The sequence below is a fragment of the Neomonachus schauinslandi genome, chromosome 5, assembly GCF_002201575.2.
Source record: "Neomonachus schauinslandi chromosome 5, ASM220157v2, whole genome shotgun sequence".
NCBI lineage: Eukaryota > Metazoa > Chordata > Mammalia > Carnivora > Phocidae > Neomonachus > Neomonachus schauinslandi.
This window is the reverse complement of record NC_058407.1, coordinates 51,454,066-51,476,915: the sequence shown is the minus strand read 5'-3', so window position 1 is coordinate 51,476,915 and position 22,850 is coordinate 51,454,066. Positions and strand designations below refer to the sequence as shown.

The window sequence follows — 22,850 nt, the reverse complement described above, 5'->3', positions numbered from 1 at the left end:
GAAAGAGAATCTCAGACTAAGAAAGCCTAAAAAATGAATTTATCATAAAATAATGTACAAAGATCAGGATTAAAATCACTTAAAAGCCAGATTTCTGAGTGGAAGGTACTAAAGTGTCCTAAAGGAAAGCCATCAGGCAGACAGCAATCTAGTATAAATTATTCTAATTAAATTCTTACGGAACAACTCGTTATTTTGTGCCCTAATTGTTAAGGATATCATGACCAAACTAGATAATCATAGTCAACATCCTGACAGAAATTTGGAATGTTGGAGAAACAATATGAATTAATAGTCAGGAAATCTGATTTTGAATGTGGCTTTCCCTATTAACTGTCAGTGTGACTTTGGTCAAGTTACTTAAGCTCTTTTGGCTTTGATTTCCTCACTTGTAGAATGTGGAATCAGTTTAAGGTCTCTTTCAGCATATATATAGATATATATATATATTTTTTTAAAGATTTATTTATTTATTTATTTATTTGAGAGAGAGCAAGCATGAGTTGAGGGGAGGGGCTGAGGAGAGGGAGAAGGAGAAGCAGATGCCCCACTGAGCAGGGAGCCCAACTTGGGGCTCAATCCCTGGGATCATGACCTGAGCCAAAGGCAGACCCTTAACCGACTGAGCCACCCCAGCACACCAATATAGATATTTTTAAATACAAAGCTATATTATAACTTTACAATATTAAAACTTAATATTGACTGGCTCAGTCAGAAGAGCATGCAACTCTTGATCTCAGGGCCATGAGTTCCAGCCCCATGCTGGGTATAGAGATTACAAAAAAAAAAAAAGTTTTTTAATTAAAAAAAGTAAAACTTAACTTTGCCAAAAACTGTATTTCAGGAAATATATTTACATGATTAGGAAGAACCAGATGGGCTGCTTTGCAAAGATGCAGCCAAAGAGCATCTTCAGAGTCCTGTTTTGGAGGAGAGTATATTTATGTAAATATGTAATCTACCTATGCATTTTGTTAAGAACATTCCTTATGGGGGCACCTAGGTGGCTCAGTTGGTTAAGCATCTGCCTTTGGCTCAGGTCATGATCCCAGGGTCCTGGGATTGAGCCCCATGTCGGGCTCTCTGGTCAGCGAGGAGTCTGCCTCTGCCTCTGATCCTCCTCCCTGCTTGTGATCTCTTTCTGTCTGCCTCAAATAAATAAATAAAATCTTTTTTAAAAAAGAGCATTCCTTATGAAGAATTCAGTATCTATATCCCAAAGAATCTATACTCTGTATAGATTAAGGGTATTAGTACTATCAGACCTACAAGAAATACTAAATGGAATTCTTTGAGCTGAAATGAAAGGACACTAGACAGTAACTTACACCCACATGGAGAAATAAAGAGCACTGATAAAGATAACTACACAGGTAAAAATAAAAGACAGTTCAATGTATTTTTTTGTGTAACTCTTTTTTCTCCTATTTAGTTTGATGATGATAATAACAGCGCAAAGGAGCAGGGAGGGAACAGACATATTTTTATATACTATTAAGTTGGTAATAATCTGAACTAGATTGTTACAAAGTAGAATGTTAATTGTAATCCCCAGGGCAAACATTAATTTAAAAACTCCAAACCACATAGTAAAAGAAATCATGAGAGGGCGCCTGGGTGGCTCAGTTGGTTAAGCGACTGCCTTCAGCTCAGGTCATGATCCCGGGGTCCTGGGATCAAGCCCCGCATCGGGCTCCCTGCTCTGCGGGGAGCCTGCTTCTCCCTCTCCCACTCCCCCTGCTTGTGTTCCCTCTCTCGCTGTGTCTCTCTCTGTCGGATAAATAAATAAAATCTTTAAAAAAAAAAAAAAAAAAAATCATGAGAGAATTCAAAGTGTATACTAGAAAGTACCTATTTGACACAAAGGAAGGCAGTAATGGGGGAATAGGGGGAAAAAGGACATATGAAAATAGGGCGCCTGGGTGGCTCAGATGGTTAAGCGTCTGCCTTCGGCTCAGGTCATGATCCCAGGGTCCTGGGATCGAGTCCCACATCGGGCTCCCTGCTCCTTGGGAGCCTGCTTCTCCCTCTGCCTCTCTCTCTCTCTCTCTCTCATGAATAAATAAATAAAATCTTTAAAAAAAAAAAAGGACATATGAAAATAAATAGCAATATGACAGATGTAAACTCTACCTTATCAGTAATTATAATACTGTAAATGGATTAAACACTCCAATTAAAGTCAGAGAATAAAAGGATAGATTTTTAAAATATGATTTAACTGATTATTCACTTTGTACTATTACAAGAGACCCACTTTAGGTTCAAAAACACAGTAAAAGTAAAGTAAAGGGATAGAAAAGATACACCATGCAAACAGTAACCAAAAGAGAGCTGAAATGGTGATTGTACCAAGAGACAAAATAAGACTCGATGCAAAAAAAATTTTACTAGAGGGGCACCTGGCTGTCTCAGTGGGTAGAGCACGCAGATCTTGATCTTGGGTTTGTGAGTTCGAGCCCCACATTGAGTGTAGAGATTACTTAAAAATAAAATCTTTTTTTTTAAGATTTCATTTATTTATTTGACAGAGAGCGAGAGAGCAAAAGCAGGGGGAACAGTAGAGGGAGAGGGAGAAGCAAGCTCCCCGCCAAGCAGGGAGCCCAATGCAGGGCTCGATCCCAGGATCCTGGGATCATGACCTGAGCCGAAGGCAGACACTTAACCATCTGAGCCACCCAGACACCCCAAAAATAAAATCTTTAAAAAAAGAAAGAAAGAAAGAAAATTTCCCTAAAAAGTTAGCAAAAGAGAGATGAAAAACAAATGCAATGTATGCTTCTTGATTGGATCCTAGTTTGAACAAACTACTTGTGAAAGACAGCTAGAAACAGAAAAGCTATGTGGTTTTCACTAAAACAGGGCTCTACTTAGTTCCACTGATTTGGGTTTAATCATATTATAGAAAGCTGATCAAGCACATGCTATTCTCTCCTTTTGGAATACACTTGTCCTATATTCTGCTTAGAAACTTCTATTCTTCCTTCAAGACCAAGCTCAGGTTACTTTTTTGGTGAACCTTTACGTATTACCCCTCTTTCCTCAGCACCCCCTCCTCCACCAAAATAAAAGAATATATCACTTCCTCTTCTGGGTTCCCACAATCGTCTGTTTATTATATCTATTCTCACATTTCATTATAATTATCTGCTTATAACTGCTTATAACTGTTTTTCTCCTTTCTACACTGTACAGTTCTACTGAATGGATGTTAGATTTTATATGTTACATTTCTACCCATGTTTTGAATTACCAGGGACTACAAATATATAAGTGAATAAAAAATGGTTACCTGCTTTTGAGTAACTCATAATTTAGAGAGGAAGGCAAGCAGATGGGAAAGAAGAAAAACATAAACCAGAGGAAAAGTTGAAAAGGAAAAAATGAAGGCCTACATCATATACTGGGCCACAGTTTCGAGATCACTTTACTTAACGGGACATTAGGTAGTAGAAGTAAGACCCCAAAAGAGCTAAATCATGAGATATCTTTCAACTTCCATGGTTCTTTCTGGACCTAACTTCCTCTCTGACAGCAAGCTCTCACTCTCCAGTGTCCAACAAAGAGAGGAAAGCAAGTAATAAATTAATTCACTCAGATTTCAATTTAATGAATTACCTGTTCCAAGAGTTTTTCAGAGCAAATCTGAAGGAGGACCGGTGGTAAATCCAAAGGATTCAAACTACTGATGAGATAGCTAATCAATATATGGAGATCTCTTGAATGGATTTCCCTCAAATTAAACTACATTAGCAGTTATCTATGTCACACTGTACATAAGCGTATTCCTAAATAGAAGCTATTTTTACATTTAGCATTTGGCAAATCCTTCCTCTGTCATAATTAAAAAACTCATTGTAGCCTCCACCAGGTGGTTTTTTTCCCATTATACTCTACCTGGGCTTTAGTGTACTAATCCCTAAGGAAGTCTGAGTAGATGAGCTTTTTTTGGAACCTGTGAATATTGCTGACAAGAATTATCCACACACATATTCCAAAAAGAATTACCAGTTTGGAGAATTGAGCACTACCCCCATAATACTGGAGACTCCCTAGACTATTTCAGTGTTAGGATTGAAAAATCATTGCCTCTGGGACAAGAGCCACAGCTAAGACTAAAAGAAAAGAAGCTTTCAAGGCTTGGCCCTGTGAAAAGGATGCTACATCCCATCTGCGTCTTTCCAACCAAACCTGTCCTTGAACATCATCAGAAACAGCAATGATACTAGTCTGAGCTCTGAAGGACAACAATCTTGAGTACAGAGAGGTGGTATGGGGAATGAAAAAGGTATTTTATTTAAAATGTCATTCTTTCCTTCCTGACAGCCAACGCTCAGGAACCATGTAATCTGCATACTGTTGAGGTAACCATGTTGTCTCTATTGCAACACCTAAAAACATCTAAAGAAACTTGGAATTTGGAATTTGGAAACCAGGAATTTGTAGAAGATCAGTTGTTAGTATGTGCATAATGGTTAAAGAATGCTGGCTGTAAGGTCAAAAACCTGAGTTTATATTCCAGCTCAGATGTTTTCTGAATATGACCTTGTGCAAGTATTTCCCCTTTTTCTGCCTCAGTTTTGTCATCTGTAAAAAAAAAAGACAGTATCACCTTCCTTATAGCGTTAATAAGATTATATGAGATCTAAAGTATGTGACACAAGGCTAGCTCATAGTATATACCCAATAGATATCCATTACAATTAATGACCTTTGATTGTTCATAAGAACCTCAGTAATGCAATACTGAGCCAGATTCATGGCCTGCTCAGCATGGTATTTGTCTCTGATGCTGGCAGCAAGGGGCGTTTTGGGAGAGAAGAGAATGCTCTTTTTTGTTATTTCAAATGAATAAGGCTTTATCTGAAAATATCTTTAAGTTCTTTGACTACCTCTAAGAATAATGTATCACTCATGAATGTTATCTACATCATTTTTGACATATTTATATTGGCAACTGGTACTGATTTCTCTTACTTTTATCAAAATACTACTTTTAAAATGCAAAGAGATATCCCTTATTTTTTGTTTTTTAATTGAAGTATAGTTGACACTCTTTATTTCTTGTTTTCTAATTTTTTAAAGATTTTTTATGTATTTGAGAGAGAGAGAGAGAGAGAGAGAGAGAGAGAATGAGCAGGGGAGGGGCAGAAGGAGAGGGAGAAGCAGACTTCCCGCTGAGCAGGAAGCCTGATGCAGGGCTCCATCCCAGGATCCTGAGATCATGACCTGAGCTGAAATCAAGTCAGACGCCTAACCGACTGAGCCACCCAGTCACCTCCCTGTTTTCTATATTTTGTGAACAATTCTGTATTTATCTTATCCCTTAGTCTTGATTTCATAGTCTTGGTTCAGATTTTTTTCTATCAGCTTTAATTTCAGAGAATAAAAGCACCCTAAGCTTTTAGCAGTTGATTATCTAGTTTCTAATTTATCTAGTTCAATACATCATGGATATTTTAGAGTTCCTACTGCCAAAGTGCAAAATTGAAACATGCAAAATGTAAGATGGAGTTTCTGTTTTCAAAAAGCTTAGAGTCTTCTGGATATTCAGTCAATGAAAACTTTTTTTTTAAATTAATGACCTGCTATGACTGATGCAGCTATATCTAGAAAGTCAAAGCATTGGCTCTGGAGCCTAACTACTAGGGTTCAAATTCTGGTTGTGCCACTTAGAGGATGACCTTGGGCAAGTTGCTTAAGTTCTCTGTACTTCAGGTTTTTTATCTGTTAGCTGAGCTAACAGTATTACCTGGGGTTGTTGTAAGGATAAAGAAGTTGTTCCAAGTTAAGCACTTAGAACAGAGGCTGAGTGGCAAATAGTAAGCACTCAATAATTTGAGGTAGACACTAGGGCTGTTCACAAATATTCCTATTCTCTCTTGCAGGCATGTGGGATGCATACATAGTAGGATCACATTCCCCCCCCCTTTTTAATTTATTTTAATTTTTTAATTTTTTTTATTTCTTTATTTACGTGAGAGAGAGAGCGAGCACAAGCAGGGGGACAGGCAGAGGGATAGGGAGAAGCAGGCTCCCCGCTGAGCAGGGAGCCCGACACAGGACTCGATCCCAGGACCCTGGGATCATGACCTGAGCCGAAGACAGACACTTAACCAACTGAGCCACCCAGGTGCCCCGCCCCTTTTTTTTAAGATTTATTTATTTGAGAGAGAGGCAGGAGAGAGGGGGAGGGGGCCAGGGGAGAGGGAGAAGCAGGCTCCCTGCTGAATGGAGAGCCCAACACGGGGCTTGATCTCAGGACCCTGGGATCATGATCTGAGGGGAAGGCAGATGCTTAACTGACTGAGCCACCCAGGCACCCCTTTTCTCCCCCTTTTAAGTTAGGCATGGGCCATGTGCCTGCCTCTGGCCAATGAAAGGTGAGAAGTAACATGTGTCATTTCTCCGTAGAACCTTAAAAATCAGTACATAATCAGGGCATCTGGGTGGCTTAGTCAGTTAAGTGTGGTTAAGTGTCTGACTCAGTCTCAGCTCAGGTCTTGATCTCAGGGTCATGAATTCAAGCCCCACATTGGGCTCTGCTGTGTGTGGAGCCCACTTAAAATCAGTACATAATTTGCCAAGTTAATTTCCCTCTGCTGTGGTGATTAAACAAGCATGTGCTGAGATGGTGCCCCTGATACTAAGATGTGTAACTAAGTATCACGTATCTTGTGACTAAAATGAACAGAGCCTCTTGCTAATCTACAAGGGACCAGTAACTTGAATGAACCAGACTTTATGTTGTGTTAAAGAAGTAAGACTTTGGGGTTGTTAGGGGCGCCTGGGTGGCTCAGTTGTTAAGCATCTGCCTTCGGCTCGGGTCATGATCCCAGGGTTCTGGGATCAAGCCCTGAGTCAGGCTCCCTGCTCAGCGGGAAGCCTGCTTCTCCCTCTCCCACTTCCCCTGCTTGTGTTCCTGCTCTCGCTCTCTCTCTGTCAAATAAATAAATAAATAAAATCTTAGGAAAAAAAAAAAGACTTTGGGATTGTTTGTTAGTGCAGCTTAACCTAAGCTATCTTGACCAGTACACTATCATTCCGGGCACTGGGGATACATCAGTGAATCAAACTGACAAAATGCACGCCCTCGTGGAGTCTCTCAGAACTCGAATACAATATCCAAACTATTCTATGCAAACAAACTATTAAGAATCCAAAATGACTGGGGCACCTGGGTGGTTCAGTCCGTTAAGCATCTGCCTTTGGCTCTGGTCATGATCCCAGGGCCCTGGGATGGAGCCCCGCATCGGGCTCCCTGCTCAGCAGGGAGTCTGCTTCTCCCTCTGCCTGCCGCTCCCCCTGCGCATGCTCTCTCTCTCTCTCTCTCTCTCTGATGTATAAAAAAATAAAATAAAATAAAGATGAATAAAAAGAAACCAAAATGATGGATAAGAGATTACTACCTCTTTCTTCCTTCCACAGTGAGAGTTTTGAAAGGCTGCCAATGAACCAAAATAGAAAAAAACATGCTAGAGAAGAAAAGAAGCATCCATAATACGGTCTCATCTTACCTACCTCTCACCACCAAAATGCAGGACTCAGGTCAACAACACAGGGATCATCTCATACAAGCACAAAAGAAGCATGAAAAATACTGACCCTGAGCATTAGGTGAGAATTTACTCTGGTCTCCCACTGCTATGTGATCAAGTGTCAAGTCTCCAGGGTCCCTCAAAACTTGGAATAAGGAAAGAGGATCTCTCCCTCTGAGAGGTAAACTATATGATGTATCTGAACATCCGTTTATTCCTTTATTCATTCTTCCAACTGACAACTAGTTATTGACCATCTACTATGTGTCAGGCAATATGATGCACAGTGACCCAGGGATGTAAAGACAGACATGATCTCATGGAGCTTACATTTACTATGAGAGATACACAGTAATAAGTCATTAAACAGATCAATCTTATAATGCCAATACTGATAAGTGCTTTGAAGCCAACAGATGTGATGAGTGTGACACAGGAATGATACTTTAGATTGGGGGGTCATATGAGGCATCCCTGTGGAGGTGGTGCTGAATTTGGAAACATGACTGATAAAAAGGAATCAGCCCTCTGAAGATCTGGAGGAAGAGTGTTCCAGATAGGATGGCAAGTACAAAGGCCCTGAGGCAGGAAAGAAGAGCAAAAAGAGCTCTGGGAAAAGTGGGAGAGAAGTCAGAGATAAAGGGGTTTTCATGGAGGCTCTTACAGGCAATAAGGAATTTGGAAGTTAATGGAGATTTTGATACAGAAGAGTGATATAACTTAATTTACAATTTATGTTTAAAAAGATCATCCCAACTGCTTGATGGAGGAATAAGTTTAGAGGCAATTTCAATAGTCTAGATAAGGGATTGAATAAGTGACATAAGTAAAAAGAGTAAGAAAGATCATGGCTGGATATATTTTGGATGAGGAGTGACGAGGTTCAGAACACACTCCCCCAAAATATAGCACCTTGGTATACTGAATATTTTGAGCTGAAAGAATTTGAGAAAACAGCAGATGCAGGAAACTCTGACCTTTCTCCACCCTGCTCCCTTGAAGCAGGTCCTAGACCCCCATGGGAGAGGTGCCCTCCCTAGACCCAAGACAAGGACAGTAAAAGGAATCCAAATGAACAGCCCTTGCTAGTTTTCCCTAGTTTATTATCCTTAGTCATACCCCCTTTTTAGTACTATCCCATTTTTCCATGACTCTATCTTTCATGAAACCTAATATTAAACACACAGAGATTTACCTGTTTCTTCAAGTCTTCATTTCCTTATAAAGGCTTCCATGTCATGTAAAATTTATATTAAATAAATTTGTAGGCTTTTTTCCTGTTAATCTGTCTTTGTCAGTTTCATTTTCAGACCCAGCCAGGGACCCTGAGAGGGTCAAGGGAAACTTTTTCCTCCTCTACACAAATCAAGGGGTACACTGATTGTTGGATGTGGGGAGTGAGAAAATTAAGGCTGATGGAAGATGATGTTATTTCCTAAAATAAGGAAAGCTAAGGAAAAGGAACAGATTTGGGGGTGAAGATCAGGAATTCTGTTTTTGGACATATTAAACTTGACAAACCTACTGGGCGATTTTCAAGAAGAATAAATGAGATAATGTATTTAAAACACCTAGTATATAATCAGTGCTCAAAAAAAGTTATTTCCTTTCCAAATTTACTAAATCTCCTAAATTCAAGTGCCCTGATATGAAAAGAGAAGATAATATCTATATTACAGATTCATAGTGAGCCTTAATAGGCTTAATATGTGTGAATACAGGTTATCAATAATAACATGTATGTAGCTCTTACCATGTGCCAAGTACTGTTTTAAGTGTGTTACATTTATTAATGAATTTAATCCTCCCCAAAACTCTAAGGAAGGTGCTGTTATCTCCATTTTACAAAATGAGGAATGAAGGCACAGACTAGAAGGTAAATAACTGGACCAAGTCTACACAGGTAGAGAGCAAAAACTGAATAAAAATGTATTATTAAAAAATGTATTATTAAATGTCCAATGTATATTGCAGATAATAAATTTCGAAACAGAAGAAATGTTGAGTATTTAACAAATAGTTATTGACCATCTCATCTGTGCCAGGCAATGTTCTAGGAACCAGGGATACAGCAATGAACAAAACTGACCGAAAGCCCTGCCTCATGGTCTAGCCAAGAAAAAACTCAGAGAAAGAATGATGGGCTTAGGGGCACCTGGGTGGCTCAGATGGTTAAGCGTCTGCCTTCGGCTCGGGTCATGATCCCAGGGTCCTGGGATCGAGCCCCACGTCGGGCTCCTGGCTCGGTGGAGAGCCTGCTTCTTCCTCTCCCTCTGCCTCTCCCCCTGCTTGTGCTCTCTCTGTCCCTTTGTATCTCTGTGTCTCAAATGAATAAATAAAATCTTAAAAAAAAAAAAAGAATGATGGGCTTAGCCAAAAACGTGTTGGCTCTGAATACAGCAGTGGGGAAAGCGGGGATCAGTTGGCAAACTCTTGCAGCCCCTTCAACAAACAGCCTGTGACCTGTTTCTGTTCAAGCCAAGATGTTTTTACTTTTTTTTTTTTTTTTTTAAGTAAACCCTGCGCCTATCGTGGGGTTCAAACTCACAACCCCGAGATCAAGAGTGACATGTTCTCCTGACTGAGCTAGCCAGGTGCCCCTGTTTTGACATGTTTTAAGAGGAGAGAGAGGAAGAGAGGAAGAGGAGGATTATAAATATGAGGATCTGAACAACCTCGAAGGAGGAGATGTTCACCATGAGCAACAGGCCAGGTTGTAAAAGGTGCCTTTGTTGCCTGTTCAGGAAGCCTCATGGAGCCTGGGATGGCTGGAGAGCCCATACTCACTGGGAGGAGTGGTAAAAAGACAAGGACAAAGACCGGCAAGAGGTTAAGAGGTGAAGACTGCTGGATTTGACAGATTTATTTTTCTCTGTAGATGATGGGATGGCATTGAAGGAGAGTGAATTCCTAGGAAATTCACTTCTGGATAGTTGCTTCTCACACTTAAAAAATATGTGTTTAATCTTAGAAGAGTTTAAAGAAATGTTTTGATGCCCACAACAAGAGCAGAATTCTTCCAAAAGTAACTCTTAAAGAAAATGTCAGCCTTTTTATATTTGTCAGAGAGAAAGAGACAGAGAGCACAAGCAGGGGGAACGACAGAGGCAGAGGGAGAAGCAGGCTTCCCGCTGAGCGGGGAGCCCAATGCGGGACTCGATCCCAGGACCCTGGGATCATGACCTGAGCTGAAGGCAGATGCTTAGCGGACTGAGCCACCCAGGCGTCCCTGTCAGCCTTTTTATAAAAGCTCTGCCCAAGCAACCTTAGAAACTCTTTCTTTTAGGAGATGAACCATATCAAACACTTACAGAGATCTCCCAGTGCACTTTAAGCTCATCTTTGCTGGAAGGGAAATCTCATTTTTATTCAATGCAAGCTCTGGCCTAATTTTTTTGTTGCTGTTACCTTCATTTTTTTTTTCCTTAGGGGAGAGAATGGAATTTTATTTGTATATTTGCAAATTATATTCTGAAGTGTAACTGCAAAACGTGTCTCGAAATAAATAAGGAATCTGGTCGAACATGGAACCGGGAGGGCTGGGGCCCAGAGGTACAAAGGACTGGTTTGCTTAGGGACTTTATTACCGTGACGGCTAGAACAAAGGCAGGATGGGAACCTGAACCGGCTGAAAGTTAAATAACAAGACAGACATGTACGGTAAAATGAGAAAAACTTTGAGAATGGAAAAGGATGTCTAAAGAGTTGACCTTAGAAAGAGGAGAGCACCCTAAAAAAAAGGAGAGTAAACAGTTTATCTTTCAAGGAAGGAGGAACCGGTTCTAAAAAACAAAGCTGCCTGGCACTGAAATCATATAATTGAAGTGACTGAGTTAGCATGGATAAGTGACTATATGACATATAACACAAGAAATCAGGAAAATTCTCCACAGAGAATTATTTTATAAAACCTCAGAAAAGGAGATTGTTAAGGCATTTGTACTCAGTCTGATTATATTTATTTCTCACTGAAACAATATTTTTAAAAAATGATTACCAATTTTTTAAAAATATTTCTTTAATTATTGAAGGGGGAAGGGGCAGAGAGAAAGAGTCTCAAGCAGACTATCTACTGAGTGGGGAGCCCAACTCAGGTCTCAGTCTCACAACCCTGAGATCATGACCTGAGCCGAAAGCAAGAGTCTGATGCTTAACCGACTGAGCCACCCAGGCACCCCATCCTATTAATGTTGTTGAAAATGGGTAATCATTGGGATGCCTGGGTGGCTCAGTCGGTTAAGCATCAGACTCTTGGTTTTGGCTCAGGTCACGGTCTCAGGGTTGTGAGATTGAGACCCGAGTTGGGCTCCTTGCTGGGCATGGAGTCTCCTTAAGATTCTCTCTCTCCCTCTCCCTCTGTCCCTCCTCACCCCTCCCACTCCCCCGCATGCGTGCTCGCTCTCCCTCTCTCCCTCAATAAACAAACAACATTAATAGAAAACATTTCTATTCATTTGCTGTTGTAACATATTACCACACAATCTGTGGCATTAAGCAACACAAATTTATTCTCTTACAGTTCTGGAGGTCAGAAGTCCAAAATAGGTCTCACTGGGCTAAAATCAAGGTGTCAGGAGGAGTGCATTCCTTCTGGAGGCTTAGGAGAAAACCTGTTTCCTTGCCTTTTCCAGCTTCTAGAGGCTGTACACATTCCTTGGCTTCTGGCCCCTTCCACCTTCAGAACTAAGTCTTGTGCTGCAGCACTCTGCCTCCTTTTTCCACTTTGGAGGATTTTGTGATTACATTGGACCCACCCAGATAATCCAAAATAATCTCCCTCTTTTACTTATTTTGGTTTCTTTCTTTTCCTTTTTTGGGTTTCTTTATTTATTGGACACTTTGTTTTTTTTTAATCTCCCTGTTTTAAAATCAGCTGATTAGCAAGCAATCTTAATTGCATCTGCAACTTTAATTCCTCTTTGCCGTGTAATGTAACGTATTCACAGGTTCCAGGGATATCTTTGGGGGGCCGTTATTCTGCCTGCCACAACTATATTGTGCAAGATGGACATTTAATCTATCAACAGTGCTGAAATCTTAGATTTGTTCAGCACCTTTACACAGTCTTCTATATGCCCGAAAGGTAAATTTTGTACATAAAGAAGTCCAAATGAATTGGTACACCTTTTGGGAGGATTTTTGGCTTGAAGGCCTAGGAAACTTCACACACTTTTCAGATTCTGACAACTCAAAAAGAAAGATATATAACAACCATTGGAATAAATATACTGTGTCTTATCGGGGAGAGTAACAATATCGTAAAATTATTACATTTTGTCACAACAATAAATGTTTACACCGCAGACAGTAGAAAAAGCTAAGCATGTAATGTTTTAAAAGCATTTGATAAAGGAAATTAACTGTTTTAAATTTTATTTCAAGAGAATGAAAATAGTGGTAGTGAGGAAAAAGGCAGTTTGCTTCCAACTTTTACTCTAAAACAAAAAACATAAAACAAAACAAAAAAAACCCCACAAATAAATTTGCGTAGTGATATTAACTGACAGAGGTATTTTAAGGAGAAAAAATAATGGCACTTTTTTCACTAAATTGTATCCTTTTCTTACAGATGTGTTCCAAGCAAGCTATGCTTCTCTGGGCAAAACAGCCCCACCAAGTCTTGTCAACTTCTCCTTTGGGAGATGCAGAGACTGGAGGGAGGGGTGGGGGAGATGGGGGATGAGGCTAGACACCTGTCCCTAGTGGAAAAAGGAACACACCTGGAGAGCAACTCAGACCAAGGGAGCCAAGGGGGAAAAAACAGTAATTGGAGAGGAGACTGCTTCCAATCTGTTGCTGGGTTTATAAGGTAAATCTATTCCTGGAGGAAAGGGATATAGTAGCCGCACACTAAAAACTGGGACAAGGCGTGTCTATGCCAAACTGTATCTTCTTCAAGAAGTTTTGAAGCCCAGTTTGGATCAAGTGACCTGCCTGAGATTGCCAGGTGCCCTGTGCACATCTCATCATTCATTCATTTATTCACTCATTCATATTGAGCACCTAACAAGCTCTAAGCACTGTTGATAAAAAAGTAAACAAGGCATAATAGTACTTAGCACACTGCATTTATTTGCATTGGTTTTGGCTTTTTCTCTCCCACAGCAGCTTCTAGGAAGGGGCCCTATTTCATTTTTGCATCCTCAGTGCCTAGAACAAGTACCTGGAACAGGTTAGGTGCTTAATGAACGAAAAAATGACTTTAAAGCATACTTTTCATAGGGGGCTATGTTCTCAAACCTGTAGCCCTATTTAGGGGGGACAAGGGATGACCGGTACACATGACGAGAACGGGCAAGGCATCTTTAATCGGAGTACACACAGCAATCCACAGTTTTCCTGTGGCTTCTAGTCCTCAAGTAAGTTAAAGTACGGGAGTCCAGGGAGGGATGGGGAAGGTCTGCCGCCTCCTCCCTCTTCCCGCATGCGGAGGGCTGAAATTGGGGGACCCACGAAGGGAGTTCTCGCGAGCCCGCCTGTCCGCCCGCGCTCCTCACCAGGTCAATGGCCACGACGTCCCGCAGCGCCACGGCTCGCCGTATGGACTTGGGCGGGTTCTCGGTCAGGTAGATGAGCCGATCGCTGAGCACCACGTACTTGAAGGTGTGCTTCTCCGAGTCGGACACCACGATGCACGGCTCGTAGGCGCGGACGGCGTCGTAGACCTCGGGCGGCAGCTGCCTCCGCAGGAACGCGTCCAGACGGCTATTCGTGTGAGCAGGGAAGCCAGACCTTGCGGGGCCGGCCATGCGCGGCGCCCGCGCCCGGAGCGAGTGCCGGGAGCGGGGTGGTGGACGCCTCTGCCCGGCTCCGCCTCCGCGCCGCCTGCGGTGGAACCCGCGCGCGCCACAAAGGCGCCGGCCCCGCCGCCACCACCTTCCCCGAGCGCAGGGAGCAGGGCCCCCAACTTCGGTGCCTGTCCAACGATGGACGGGGCGAGAGGCTGGTCTTTCGGTAAATCATCATCAAGCATCCCATGGGCTGCGGGGCGGATATTTAGGGGCTCTCTTCGTCCTCTGCTCACAGCAGCCCCAACACCCCCGCCCGCCTCAGCTATTGAGGACTATGCCATTTCTAACAGACGGTATTGATGAGGGAATCCACAATTTCAAACTGGTTTTCTGTTAGAAACGAGATGAAATTTACCCATTTATTTTTTTTTAAGATTTTTATTTATTCATTTGAGACACAGAGATACAGAGAGAGAGAGAGAGAGCATGAGCAGGGGGAGAGGCAGAGGGAGAGGGAGAAGAAGGTTCCCCGCCGAGCCAGGAGCCCGACGTGGGGCTCAATCCCAGGACCCTGGGATCATGACCTGAGCTGAAGGCAGACGCTTAACCATCCGAGCCACCCAGGCGCCCCTACCCATTTATTTTTAAATAGGCAGAACAACCCTAGAATCCTACGAAGACCAATCGCACAGATTTAGCATTTGATTTTAACATTGCCTGATACAGTCCTCTAGTTCTTCATGAGTATGAACGTAGATCTTTTCTCTCCAACTAATTGAAAGCGCTCTCTCTGAAGGAAATCTTATAAATTGATTTGGCACGCACAAGCCTAAAGGGTAGGCTTGTCTTCCCAAGGTGCAGGACAAAACCCTGTAGACCGTCAGAGCTCAATCTGTGTAGGATAAATGAATGGGGGAGGCCTGCATCTTGAAACGTTGAAGAACAGAGGGGGAGGAACGCTAATTGTGCACCTTTGAAGCGTCATAACAGTGAAAGTACTGCTTCGTTTTTTACAGATCAGGAGTCACTTATTATAAATTAAGTTAGAGAGATGAGACAGGCATAGAAACTTGCCTCTAATAACCCTAGGTAACAACTTCCATTTTAATTTCAAACTCTAGAGAAGTCATTCTCTCTCCCTGCCCATTCACCCAAAGTACTGGTACACATTTGTGTGTATTTTTGCTCCAGCTACCCACAACTCAGAATCAAATTGTATATTCTTTACTGCAGTTCATATTCTCCTCCTCATATTTTGCTGTTGTATATTGTATGCTATAAACAATTTCAGATCTTATGGGGAAAGTATAAACAAAATACATAAACAGATATTGTAGACTGAATCACTGCAAAAAGGAACTGAGGAGAAATGTTCGGGTGGCTAACCACTTCTGAGGAACTCAATAGCAGCAAAGAAAAACAGTATTTCTTTTATTGGAGAGATTGTATTTAGTGACTAAGGAGAGAAGTGCCACCTGCTGACAAAATCTTAAATGACCTAGCATTCCAAGTTTTCTTAGAATCTGATCAGACATCTGATTCTTCATAACTTCATAGGTGGATAAGAAGGGGGCCCCAGAGGCATGACTGTTTCCTCTAAAATAAAGACTATCCAGGGGCGCCTGGGTGGCTCAGTCGTTAAGCATCTGCCTTCGGCTCAGGTCATGATCCCAGGCTCCTGGGATTAAGCCCTGCATCGAGCTCCCTGCTCAGCAGGAAGCCTGCTTCTCCCTCTCCCACTCCCCCTGCTTGTGTTCCTTCTCTTGTTGTGTCTGTCTCTGTCAAATAAATAAATAAAATCTTAAAAAAAAAAAAAAAGACTATCCCCTATTGAAACCACTCTACACAGTTTGTTGCCTAAAACCAACAGAAGGCAAAGGCCTTTTACCTTTGCCAAAGAGCTGCCTCACAAGAGCCGTTCAGAGGCAAATGACTACATTCGAAGTGAAATGTGAAGCCCAAGCAAGGGAAAAGACCTCATTCCAAGCTGCTATTTAGTGTCCGTCAGGCTTTTGCTCCATACTTGGGCCTAACAGATACAGAATAACTGCAGCAGGACTAGAAAAGACAGTATACCTGACCTATCTGCCAAGAAACCCATCATAAATGAGCTTGGTGACAAGGCTCTAGACTTGACAAACATTAAGATGAAGCCCGTGCAGAAGGGAATTTGACAAAAGTAGTGGTGGTTAAGGTGACCTCAGCTAAACTTTCAAGTTTGTGGCACACAGAAAAGGCAGTGTCATGGTTTTCAGGCACTGAGTGTTCTACACTGTTGCCAAGGTAACAACAAAGTTAAGTTCAGATCGCAGGAAAGGGCCTTAATAGAGGAGATAGATCACTGGATTTGGAGTCAGGAGACCTGGATTACAGTGCAAACCCTGTTGTTCGGTATCTGTGGGATTTCTGGAAAGTCTCTTAACCTTTTTGGACTTCAGTGTTTCATCATCCGTAAAATGAAACTACCAATACTTGCCTGGCCAACCAATGAGTGGTATGAGGATCAAATGCAATGAATTATGAATTCTAAAAGCACTATAGACGCGTATTAATAATTTGTATTTCCTTATCTTTTGGTAAGCTTTATGTGGATAATTGACATAAATACATCCGAGATAGGCAGTTACTCTTTATCTTCTAAGTCCATCTAAACTCAAGAAGCATTTAGTACAATTCCTGTGCAATAAAGCACTTAATAGATGTTTCTTGATAAAACTATCAAAAGTAATGGAACGGGGCGCCTGGGTGGCTCAGTCGTTAAGCATATGCCTTCGGCTCAGGTCATGATCCCAGGGTCCTGGGATCGAGCCCCGCATCGGGCTCCCTGCTCAGCGGGAAGCCTGCTTCTCCCTCTACTAGTCCCTCTGCTTGTGTTCCCTCTGTCGCTATGTCTCTCTCTGTCAAATAAATAAATAAAATCTTAAAAAAAAAAAAAAAGTAATGGAACATTACTTACCCAGAACTAATCCCTAAGGCACTTTCCTTAACCAGAGGAACTTTCACCAGAACAGAGTAGCCTTAGGTTGATGGATGGTCAATTCAATTAGTTTAAAAGGGCAGTAGTTATGAGCATAGGACTGTAGAGCCAGATGACCTGGGTTCAAATTTCAGCTCTCACATTCAGGAGCTAAATGATCTTGGACGAGTTAATTTTTTAGTGCCTTAATTTTCCCATCTGTGAAATGGGGTAATAGTACCAACTCCATAGGATTATTATGAGGATTAACAATGTTCTGAAGTACTTTATGACAGGTACCTGAAACAGAGTAAATACTATTTAAGGGTTTTAAAAATAAATTGAACAACTGTGTGATTTCCTGGAGTATATATGGGCATTTGGTTCCCCATATACAAAGTAATGCCAAATTCTTCTCTGTTGGATGCTAGCCTAACTTTTTAAACTTTAGATTAACGCTCAAGGCAAAAATCGAATCTACATATATACACACAGACAAAAAAATGGCATTTTTAAGTTGTGATTTTGGTGGATAAGTGATCAGGGAGCCATAGGTCATAAGAACCCTGTAAGGATTTCAAACTAGAAATATTCTTCAATCCCAGGATCCCAAGTGTTCCCATCTCCCAATTTGAAACTAAAGACAGACAATGCACATAGAAAGAAACTTGCAATCTGTAGTAGGTAAATAGAACCTGAATTTTTAAAGGTGTCTGATTTAGGAATCTCTTGGTGTTTCTATTCAATATCAGTGGATACTGACCATTTAAAAGACTATTAACAGTTAGCAATCAACTGACATGGAGGAGAGATGTCATTATAATGAAGCCTAAGGGAATGTACAGTGTTTTGGACTAAAAAAAAAAATTTTTTCCTTTGGGGCGCCTGGGTGCCTCAGTCGTTGGGCGTCTGCCTTCGGCTCAGGTCATGATCCCAGGGTCCTGGGATCAAGTCCCGCATCAGGCTCCCTGCTCGGCCGGGAGACTGCTTCTCCCTCTCCCACTCCCCCTGCTTGTGTTCCCTCTCTCACTGTGTCTCTCTCTGTCAAATAAATAAAATATTTAAAAAAAAATTTTTTTTTTCCTTTACTAAATAATGCTTCAGTCCTCTAGTCTGCCTCAGGCTTCCTGCCTCACACCCACTTCCTCTAAGAAAAAACAATGATTGGACTAGGACCAGTAAAGACAGCTTACCTGACCTATTTTCTAACTTCTTTCTCTGCCAGGAAACCCATCTTGAATGAATGAGCTTTTGGTGACAATGGCACTGGGCTTAACAAGCATTGAGATGAAGCATATGAAGAAGAGAAGTTGACACAGAACTCGGGGGTTAGCAGCTCACAACTGTATTATTTTTGGTTCAATTCAATGCATCTCACAAATATTTACTGAGAAATCACTATCCATAAACAGAATCAAGGTAAGATTTATTTTCAGTCTTCAAGAATTGAGTCATAGGTAAGACAACCACACAAATTTAATACAAAACAAAAACATATTAGGATATATTCATGACATAAAAGAGGTTTTAAAAAAGCAACATCAAAGAAATGATTAAACAAACCTGGTTGAAGAAATCTGGAAAATGCTCATAAGGGACATAGCATTCAATAAATGCTCAAAGAGTGAATGAAACTATTTCTTTTTTCCTTTTATTAGAGTCAGGTTTTTTTTTTTTTTAATGTTTTTCTGCTTATGAAAATACTACATGGTCACTGTGGAGGATTTTTTTTTTTTGGCTTTTTATTTTTTTATTTTTTACTTTTTAAAAAATTTAAATTCAATTAACATATAGTGTATTATTAGTTTCAGAGGTAGAGTTCAGTGATTCACCAGTCTTATATAATACCCAGTGCTCATTACATCACATTGTGGAGGATTTTTTAAAATCCAAAAATGTACAAGTATGAAAAAAAAATCATCTGCAATCTCAGCTGGTTTGAATCTCAGCTCTGCTGCTTTCAGTTTCCTTATCTATAAAATAGGGTTAATGCTAATACCTACCTCATAGAGTTGTTGTGAGGATTAATTTAGGAACACTTAAAGCTGTTTCTGGCACATAATAAATGCTCCAAAATGTTGGCAATTAATACATAAAAACATTGCTATGTGCAAGTATACATGCTTTAAATTAAAATAATGACAATGTTATTTATCAACTTTTTAAAAAAGATTTTATTTATTTATTTGACACAGAGAGAGAGAGCACAAGCAGGGGGAGCAGCAGGCAGTTGGAGGGGGAGAAGCACGGACTCCATTCCAGGACCCTGGGATCATGATCTGAGCCAAAGGCAGACACTTAACCGACTGAGCCACCCAGGCGTCCTTATTAACATTTTCATATTATTTTATGTTAGTCTGCGATGAGAAAGCCAGACTATAAAGTGGTCAAATTTAATAACCCTTTCTGGTCCTCTTCAGTTGGATTCCACCTAGTGCTTCTTTGTTTCCAAATAATGTAAGTTTTCAAAATTGAAAGATTTTTATAATCCTAGGTATTTTAATTACCATAAAGGGCCAATGTCGCTAGATAAACTATAGATAAGCTGTAGATACTAGGTAAATGGAACATACATAGACTGAATATATTAAAGATTTTGGAGCCACTCAGACTAGGATTAATATTGGGTCTTGATAGTCCATAGTTGAGGGACATAGGTAATGTAAGAATCAATCCACGCAATTATCTACTTACTGAGTTTTAACTACAGGCTGGCACTGTCCTATGTGCTAGACTCCAGAGATACACTGAAATAGGACAGGAATCCTTGCCTGACATTTTAAAATTACAGACGTGATGCAAAAGTGATGGAAAATATTGTATATATGAAATACATAGTGTAGTGTCTTGCACATGGTGGGTCACTAAACAAATGTAGCTGCTAAATTGTTACAGTACTTTTATTCTACTTCTTTTCCGAATTTCCCCTCCAAGTTTTGTTTGTTCCTCACTATAGTTTGAGTGACTGCAACCAAGTCTGTATTCAGTAGTGAATAAGCAACAATGAAACCTAATTGAGCACTTATTGTGTGCAAACATATATTATCCCAGTCCTCACAAGAACCCTTTGAGGTCAGTACTGTTGTTGTTCCCATTTTACAAATGAGTAAACTGAAATACAGCTAGATTATGTAAAGTGCCCGAAACTGAGGTCAAGTGTGGGAGGGGAAAGAGGGTGGCGGGAATTCAAATGTAGACAACTTGAGCCAATACTGCCTCTGAATAAACGAAGTAACAGTACCAGAGGAGTAACCTACGAGAACTCCCTAAGAATGCTCTCCTTTTCATGAATGATAATATATTAGTACGTTTAAAGTGAAGTTTAAGAATTTTCAGCGCTCCTGAGAGGATAGTCACCCTCCCGGACCCTAAACACGTGGGACCATAGAAGAGCAATTAAATCACACGTGGTTTGGACTACGTCATCTGGATCTCAGGAGTTCGATACTCTAACCTACCAACTACCTAATGAAGCCTTTATGGAACATTCTAAGCACACCCGACCGGCGGGCTAGGACCCACGCGAGACTCAGCGGCATGGGAGGGACTCGCGCCGGACGCCCCATCCCGGCATGCACCACAGGCCTCGGCGAGCGTCCGGAAGCGCCCCCCCTGCCCGTTGCATGTCGGGAGTTGTAGGCTCCCGGCCCGGGCCCGCGGGCTGCCGTCCGCACTCTCCATGAGGCTGCTGGTGCTGGCCCGCGCGGCGCCGACGCGGGGAGCGCGCTTCGCGCTGACTCAGCGGCGACGGAGGCGGCGGCGTTAGCCGGCCCCTCGCGCTCTTTCCCTTCCTGGGGCGCCGACCCCGCCCGCCTGCTTGCTAGCTTGCCGGCCGGGCGCCACGCAAGAGAAGGCGCCAGGGGACGCGGAGCGGCGCGCGGCCCCGGCCAGCTCGGTCTCCGGCGTTAGCGCTGCGGCGGTGGCGGAGGACGACGGCGACAAGGACGAGGGCCGCTCTCTCCGCTCCCTGCGTGCGGCGCCGCTCCGCTCCGCTGACCAGCCCTCGGGAGTGCAGGCGGGGAGGCGGGATGGACTGATAGGGAAGGTGACTTGGAGCTCGGGGGCGGCGGGACTCGGATCCCGTGGGTCCGTGCGACGCTGCGGGGAAGTTAGCGGGGAGGACTGGCCCGGGAACCCCCCGCTGGGGAGGGGTGCGGGCCGGGGGCCCTCCATGGCGGTGGCGCCCCGATGCTGGGCGGACTGGGTGGGGGTGGGTACGAGCTGCGGCCGTCGCCGCGGAGCGCGTCCCGAGTGCGTGGCCGCCCGTTGCTGGGTGTTTCATCACCCGAATTGCCACGAGGCTTCCTTTAGGGGAGGGACGGAGAGGGGGTGAGGAAGGGGCAAGGGCGGCCAAGGAGGGTTGGCATCGTCTGTGGCCCCTAATGTAGTGGAAGTGACCAGGCTCATTTGTAATAGCAGCGTGTCCCACTAGTTTCAACTGCGGAGACCTCAGACTTGCTTTGCTCCCCGCCCCAGGACAAAAAGGAGAAAAGTGTTATTTCTGTGTAGTAATTGCCAGCACAGACACGCCATTTCTTCTCTTCCCTTCTTCACAGTTCTGCAGGAGTAGACCAGATGTTTCCCAGTAACCAGAAGAAACGAGTACTTTTTGAAAGTACTAATTAGTTGTTACTGGGGGAAGTTACGTTTTATTAAAGCGACTTGTCAGCGTGGTGTTAAAAGACTGGAAAGATTCAGTCTTGGTCTTTGAACAGTCTTTAGTAGGTGTGGAGGAATTTCCCCAGATTGTTTGATTTATTTAATGGCTACCAAAGAAAAGTTCGGGCTTAATATTTTAAGTATGTTGCTTGCCTTTTCCCGAAACATTTACTAGATGCATAATTGAAGTGTTTATCGCATTGTAACAAATGTTTAAGCCTGCACGTCTATGCCACGTTAGAACATTGTGTTCATGCACAACCTTTAACTGAGGAACTGTTACCTTTTCTGCACAGGTGGTAACTTTTCAGTTGTTTGCACACATGTAGCTAATTCACCGTTTCATAGTTGTGTTCCACTGCATATTGATTATTATACAGGTTCCTTCTCTGTGGGGGATTCTTTCTGTACTGACAACTGTAGCAAGTTAATGTTTCCTTAGGTTATTTATTGGCCAGGTTTTTAAAGACCAGTGCTGTTTTGCTTGATAGAATTAAAGTGACTTGACCAAGCTTAAGCAATTTTCCCTAAATTCAAAGAATCTCTTTAGGACTTTTTTTTTTTTTTAAGATTTATTTATTTGACAGAGAGAGCACAAGCAGGAGGAGTGGGAGAGGGAGAAGCAGGCTCCCTGCTGAGAAGGGAGCACGGATAGATAGATCCCAGGACCTTGGCTTGGGATCATGACCTGAGCCTAAGGCAGCCGGTTAACCGACTGAGCCACCCAGGTGCCCCTATAGGACTTTTTAAAAAGATTTTATTTATTTATTTGACGAGAGAGCACAAGCAGGGGGAGCAGCAGGCAGAGGGAGAAGCAGGCTCCTTGCTGAGCAGGGAGCCTGATGCAGGGCTCCATCCCAGGACCATCCATAGGATCATGACCTGAGCTGAAGGCAGCCGCTTAACCGATTGAGCCACCCAGGCGCCCCCTCATAGGACTTATTAATCTGGGATTCACAGAAA

The 22,850-nt window shown here is 42.3% G+C and overlaps 2 protein-coding genes across 4 annotated transcripts in view; one reads left to right on the top strand and one right to left on the bottom strand.

The window, feature by feature from the left end:
- Positions 1–14,290, bottom strand: part of C5H12orf56 (chromosome 5 C12orf56 homolog) — a 95,541-nt gene extending 81,251 nt beyond the window's left edge. The window contains exon 1 of the mRNA XM_021678547.1: positions 14,039–14,290. Within this exon, the coding sequence (XP_021534222.1) occupies positions 14,039–14,290 (252 nt within the window). The remainder of the gene's footprint in view (positions 1–14,038) is intronic.
- XPOT (exportin for tRNA) overlaps positions 1–22,850 on the top strand; it is a 177,562-nt gene that overhangs the window by 111,798 nt on the left and 42,914 nt on the right. For 2 of the 3 annotated variants that reach the window (XM_021678687.1, XM_021678685.1), the window contains exon 1: positions 20,901–21,273. The exons of the other annotated variant lie outside the window; for it this stretch is intronic. The gene's annotated coding sequence lies outside the window, so the exon portion shown is untranslated. Of the gene's footprint in view, positions 1–20,900; positions 21,274–22,850 lie in introns of those variants that run through there. 3 annotated transcript variants of the gene reach the window in all.